The sequence below is a fragment of the Charadrius vociferus genome, unplaced genomic scaffold (assembly GCF_000708025.1).
Source record: "Charadrius vociferus isolate BGI_N301 unplaced genomic scaffold, ASM70802v2 scaffold472, whole genome shotgun sequence".
Classification (NCBI taxonomy): domain Eukaryota; kingdom Metazoa; phylum Chordata; class Aves; order Charadriiformes; family Charadriidae; genus Charadrius; species Charadrius vociferus.
Genome location: NW_009647735.1, coordinates 9,827,650 through 9,833,358, shown reverse-complemented (window position 1 = coordinate 9,833,358; position 5,709 = coordinate 9,827,650). Strand labels below are relative to the sequence as shown.

Genomic DNA, 5,709 nt, shown 5'->3' with positions numbered 1-5,709 from the left:
CAGCTGGCTCAGCAGCCTGGAGGACGACATGGACTAAGAGCAAGGTGCTGCCAGGCTGGCTGTACTCCAGCCCTGGACACCTCGTCTCCCTGCCTCCTGCTGCAGGGTGGGGGCTGTGCAGCACAGGAGGGGACAGTGCTGTCCCTTTATCGTTACCGGACTTCAACATCCCATCCTTCTTGTTACAGGCCTCTCCTATGTACGTGGCCCCTGCACTCAGCCCTGCCTCCTGTCCCTGCTGCTGGGTCAGCCATCCCTGGGGCCAGTCGCCACAGCACAGGGGTGGCAGAGCCCCCGGGGCAGCATCCTTTGCCCAGCTCTGTTTCCCCCATACCCTCAGCCCTGACACTATGCCCTTCTCCCCCTGCTCTGGGGCAGGAACCGCACAATACGGCAGAGCGTAGTCTGGGACCAGCAGCCCTGAGGCTTTTAATTCCCCCTTCCTTTAGCATCCCCTCTCGAGGCTGCAGGTGGCACTGCGGGAAGGGTAGCTCTGCTGCTGCCTACAGCAGGATCGTGTCTTCAAGCCAGTGGGGAAGGACCACCAGCAGCCTGGGAGCTGTTGGGTCAGGGGGAGGGCTTGTTCCCAGTGGGGGGAGAGGTTTGGGTGGGCTGCAGGGAGCAGAGGGAGCTGGCACTGGACCATGAAGGCAGAGACTTGGCCTCACCATGGGGACACCTCCCTCATATGCAGGCAGGCTACCTCCCTCAATTTTGTCAATGTTTTCTGAGTTTTGCGGAAAACTGATGGAGACGGGTCTGTACCAGCACTGTCCCTCTCTCCCCACTGTCCCCTGTCCTGGAGTAACCCCCCCCTCCCCAGCGCAAGGTGCCATTGGTGGGTCCCTCTGCTTTAGCCGAGGGCTCAGGCAGCCGCTGGCAGAAGTGAGGAGCTTTGCCTGGCCTGCCCCTCCCTCCCAAAGCAGTGGGGTGCCAGCCCCCTGCCCGGGGTGAGCCTGGCTCCAACTGTGCCACTGCCTCCTGCCCCTCCTCGTGTTCTGGTCAGTTTTCTTGAGCTGTACATGGGTCTCCAGTTGAGCCTGTATATATTGTTCTGGGCCCTGGCCTGGGGCCTGCTGTTCTGTGTCCATGTGGAGAGTGAGCCGCTCACCAGTCTTGTTGTAGTGATGCCAGGGCAGTAGGACTAACCCTGTGTCTCTGGGAACCATTCATTTCAAATAAAGATTCAGAAAACTTTCGGCAGCCCCTATTTTGCCCCCTGCCCCGGGCAGGGTGTGCACTGCAGAAGAGCAGGGCCAGTGTCCCGCTGCTGCTGTGCACCTCACTCCTGCCCATTCCTGCCTGTGCTGCTGGCACTTTTCTACCCTGCCTTGCCCCTGGTGCACTGCCAGCGCTGGCATGCTGGGATGGCCCATGACCCCGTGCCCGCTGCTGCCAGCCTGGCATGCCCTGCCCGTCCCTTGCCCATAGGGCTGCAGCCCAACCCCACCCAGCCACGGCCCTGCCTTGGCCATGCAGTTGGAGAGCAATGCCGCGGTGCCCATGGGCAGAGCAGGAGTCGAGTGAGGTGCAGTGGGTGTTTTATTTGCTCCCCAGGGCTGACAGACCCCTGTCCATGCTCCCAGCCCCGCTGCTCCCAGAAGCACAGGGAGTGGCTGAACCATGTCCCCAGGGCCATGGCCGCATGGTCCATGCTACAAGCCTGGCAGGGCCCAGAGACCGAAGCACAACTGTGGCTGCCTGTGCATCACCAATCCCTGAGCATCCCTGCAAGTCACGTTCACACTGCCAGGTCTGCTGCTCGCACCTTCCCGTGGGACCCACTGGCCACCCCCAGCCATGCACCCGCCTTCCCCAGGGGTGCCAGGCTGTGGGGGGCTCTGCCAGCAGCCACGGGGCTGCCACTGCCAGGCAGGGAGAGGTGGGTGCTGCGGGGCCCTGCAGGGCTGCTAGGACTGGGCAAGATTCGGGACTTGGGGCCTGTGCCCCGCCGGCACTTGGTGAGACCTAGGTGGTAGATCTCCACCAGGTTGAGCAGCAGGGACACGCAGGCCACCCCCAGCATGAAGAGGATGAAGATGGTCTTCTCAGTGGGCCGGGAGATGTAGCAGTTGACAGTGTTGGGGCAGGGCCAGCGGCTGCAGGTGTAGAGAGGCTTCAGCTGGAACCCGTACAAGGCATACTGGCCCACAATGAAGCCCACTTCCAAGAGAGCCTTGAAGACGACGTTGCAGACGTACGTCCTCAGGATGGCCCCCCGCATGAAGACCCGTCCCTGCCTGTCCCCTGCAGGGAGCCGGGGCTGCCCGGGGCGCTGCCGCCTGGCCCCGCTGCCGGCCCGTGCTGCTGCTTGCTGCTGTGCCTTCTCCTCTAGATGCACCAGGTGCAGGATGTGGCCCACGTACACAAGGCTGGGGGTGGAGACGAAGATGATCTGCAGGACCCAGAAGCGGAGGTGGGAGATGGGGAAGGTGCTGTCGTAGCAGGCGTTCTGGCAGCCAGGCTGCTGCGTGTCACAGGAGAAGCCAGACAGCTCATCACCCCAGACCCGCTCAGCGGCCGCCCCCAGCACCAGGATGCGGAAGACGAAGAGGACAGTGAGCCAGACCTTCCCCACCACTGTGGAGTGCTCCTGGGCGCTCTCCAGCAGTCGCCCCAGCAGGCTCCAGTCTCCCATGGCACACGCCGCAGTGCCCTGCAAGACACCCGCCCTCCAGACACGGCCACCCCACAACCCGTCAAGACAGCCACCCCATCCCCCGTCCGGCCAGGGACCCAACCCAGGGCTGTCCCTGGGCTGTCCCCACCTCCCATGGGACCCCCTAACCTGTCACGGGGAGGGCAGCAAAGACCTCTGACAGAACGCAGCCCCGTCACTCTGGGAGCACCGTGGGGGACACCGCAGTGGTGATCCGGCATGGGGACCCCTCACCGTTGGTGGGTGCGTGGGGCAGAGCCTGGTGCTCCCGTGCCGTTGGCTCCCCCTCGGCAGGGTGGTGTGGGATGCTATGAGGCCCCTTCCTGGCTGGTCCCTGGCTCCTCAGTGGCTCCGTCCGTCTGTCTGTCCACCCAACAGCGGGTGCAGGGTTATTGGGGCATGAGGCAGCTGTGTGCCCCATTGGCTTTCCTTGTGACTGGCAGATGAAACAGCCACTGGGGAAACTTTCCCCCTCTATTTTTGGTCTGGGCACTTTTCTAAATATATTCGGGGCTGCAGGGGCTGGTGCTGGGGGAGCGTGAGCCCTTGGACACTGCTCAATGCCACCCAGGGGTCACTGGTCCTGCATGCCTGCTGCCAGGGCACTGCGGCCATGGCCCCAGCCCAGCGCGGGCACTGTGGCCCCCACAGCCCCTGGTGGCACCCACCCAGGCAGGGGTGGGCACCCCACGCTGGCACCCCAGCCCCCGGCACGTCCCAGCCAGAGCAGAAAGGAGGGAGGCAGTGCCTGAGAATGGAGATTTAATGGCCCGAGATGCCCTTCTGGCTCTCTGGGAGGGCTGGACCAGCGCCTGAGGGACACTATCCATGGGACAGGGACAGCACAGTGCTGTGGGTTGGGGGCAAGGGCTTGGGCCCCTGCAGCACTGGCCCTAGCAGGCAGAGCAGCGGTCACCCTTCTCCTGCAGCCCGGGGTTGCGGCGCAGCATGTCCTTCAAGGAGCCGTCCTGCTCTGTCAGCAGCTGGTTGATCTCGTTTTGCTTGTACTCGGAGAGCTTGTGCCCATAGAAGGAGCCCTTCCCTGACGGGGGGTTGGAGTTGTGCTGGCCTCGGCGGGCACAGGCCCGCACCACCAGGTAGACCAGCTCCGCCATGTTGAGGACGATGCAGATGCTGGAGGTGACCAGCATGAAGACAGTGAAGATGGTCTTCTCAGTGGGCCGGGAGATGAAGCAGTCGACAGTGTTGGGGCAGGGGTAAGCCTCACACTTGACCAGCCGCACCATCTGGTAGCCCGGGTAGAGCATGTAGAAGATGTACATGAACACAGCCTCGAAGAGCAGCCTGAAGACCACACTGCAGACGTACGTCCACCACAGCGAACCCGATATGCGTATCTTGTGCTTCTTCACCTCCTCCATGTGCTTGGCATCTGCGTGCCCTGTCAGTGCCAGCAGCTTCTTCTCCTGGTGCTGCTGGTAGGCCACATGCATGGCCACGAGGAGGGCAGGGGTGGTGACGAGGATGAGCTGCAGGGCCCACAGACGGATGTGGGAGATGGGGAAAAAGTGGTCATAGCAGACGCTGTTGCAGCCAGGCTGCTGGGTGTTGCAGGTGAAGGCAGATTTCTCGTCCCCCCAGACGCTCTCAGCTGCCACCACCAGCACCATTATCCGGAAGATGAAGATGACGGAGAGCCAGATGCGCCCGATGGCAGTGGAGTGGCGGTTCACCCCACTCAGCACTGTGTAGAGGCCAGCCCAGTTCATCGTTCCTCACGTCTGCAGGAGCGAGCAGCAAGAGATGGTGTTAGGAGCAGGAAGGGGCCCTGGCTGAGAGCCACCATGATCTGGCCCTTGGTAGTAGCAGTCCCAGGAGGGACCCAGCAGCAACTGGCTGCCATCTCCTGGTAGGTGGAGAGCAGGATGGACAGACGGCAGGACAGCAGCGTGGCTCCCACTGTCGACACAGCTCAAGGCAGCATTTTGGCAGGAGATCGGTTGGCCCTGCAGTGCCAGCTGCTCGTGCTCTGACACCCCACAGTGGCACAGCGATCCTGATCCATGGCTGCTGCAGAGGATGGGGGTGAAGATCCCACACCTCCGCAGGGACCCCCTATCTGCACCCAGCACTGAGCTCTCTGGCTAGGGACGGACCTAAGGAGCTCCACAGGCTCCTCTGCACCAGCACCTCCCTGCCCTCGTCCCCGTCCCCTGCAGGAGTGGGGCTGGGGAACCCCAAGCTGGGGGGTTCATTCAGCCACACTTTGCCACCCTGGTAGAGCCATCCCTGCCTGGGGAGCACGGGGTGACCCCGCACCCCATACACAGACCCCCACCCTGCTGCAGCCCCCCGCCAGCACCAAGCAGCCCCGGCAGCTGCTTCCCACCCAGAGCACAAGGCTGGGGGACTGGGACCTGCCCTCTGGCCGCCCCCCCTGTGGGGACAGTCCCAGCAGCGCATACCTGCCGGTGAGGAAGGGTCCTTGTGAGCTGCCCCCAATGGCCGCTCTAAGGTCTCATGTCTCCCGCAGGAGAGCTCTGCTCCGCCTGCCCTCGTCTCTATCCACCACTGCCCTGCACTGGAAGTCATATGCTGCTTTATAAACTATTTACATACAATGGGGCCTTTATCGGCCCCTGAACAACACACTTTAGCATTCAGATCCAACGCCCTGACTTCCGCCCACCCTGGCCAAACAAAGTGCCTGTGTGCTGCGTTCCCCCTGCCCGGCCCCGCACCCACTCCCACCTCGCCCCATGCTGACCCCGGCCGCGGCCCTTTCCCCTACCACCGGCCACAGGGTTGCCCATCACTGCCTGGTGCGACCCACGCCATGGGCGTCACTGGGCTGGATGGCCATCCGGGGTGCCTAGGGGGTCACTTCCCCAGTAAGGTTGGCAGAGCCCAACTGCATGCCCACCCTGCCTGGGCAGCATGGGCCACCAGCAGCAGAGCTGGGCTCTGGCTGCTCCCCAGCATGGCACTGAGCAGTCTGTGGGGAGCCGTGGGGCTGGGTGCAGCCCCCATGGGTCCCGCCATGCCCTTGAGGCTCTGCTGCCAGGGGGGTGGTGCCACCAGCCATGGCT

The 5,709-nt window shown here is 63.5% G+C and overlaps 3 protein-coding genes across 3 annotated transcripts in view; 1 reads left to right on the top strand and 2 right to left on the bottom strand.

Moving 5' to 3' along the window:
- The window catches only part of ZMYM3 (zinc finger, MYM-type 3), a 22,593-nt gene extending 22,556 nt beyond the window's left edge, over positions 1–37 (top strand). The window contains exon 24 of the mRNA XM_009881746.1: positions 1–37. This exon is cut by the window's left edge and continues 156 nt beyond it. Coding sequence (XP_009880048.1) covers positions 1–37 — 37 coding nt within the window.
- A 1,704-nt stretch (positions 38–1,741) lies between these two features.
- On the bottom strand, positions 1,742–2,638 carry LOC104283616 (gap junction alpha-3 protein-like). The gene has a single exon (XM_009881815.1). The coding sequence runs from the start codon at positions 2,636–2,638 to the stop codon at positions 1,742–1,744; it is 897 nt and encodes a 298-aa protein (XP_009880117.1).
- Positions 2,639–3,408: 770 nt separating this feature from the next.
- GJB1 (gap junction protein, beta 1, 32kDa) lies at positions 3,409–5,203 on the bottom strand. The gene is made up of 2 exons (XM_009881744.1): positions 5,086–5,203; positions 3,409–4,401 (listed from the first exon to the last, which is right to left on the bottom strand). Exon 2 carries the CDS (start codon positions 4,387–4,389, stop codon positions 3,553–3,555), a length of 837 nt encoding a protein of 278 aa, XP_009880046.1. The 5' UTR covers positions 4,390–4,401; positions 5,086–5,203; the 3' UTR covers positions 3,409–3,552.
- Between the last annotated feature and the right edge of the window lie 506 nt (positions 5,204–5,709).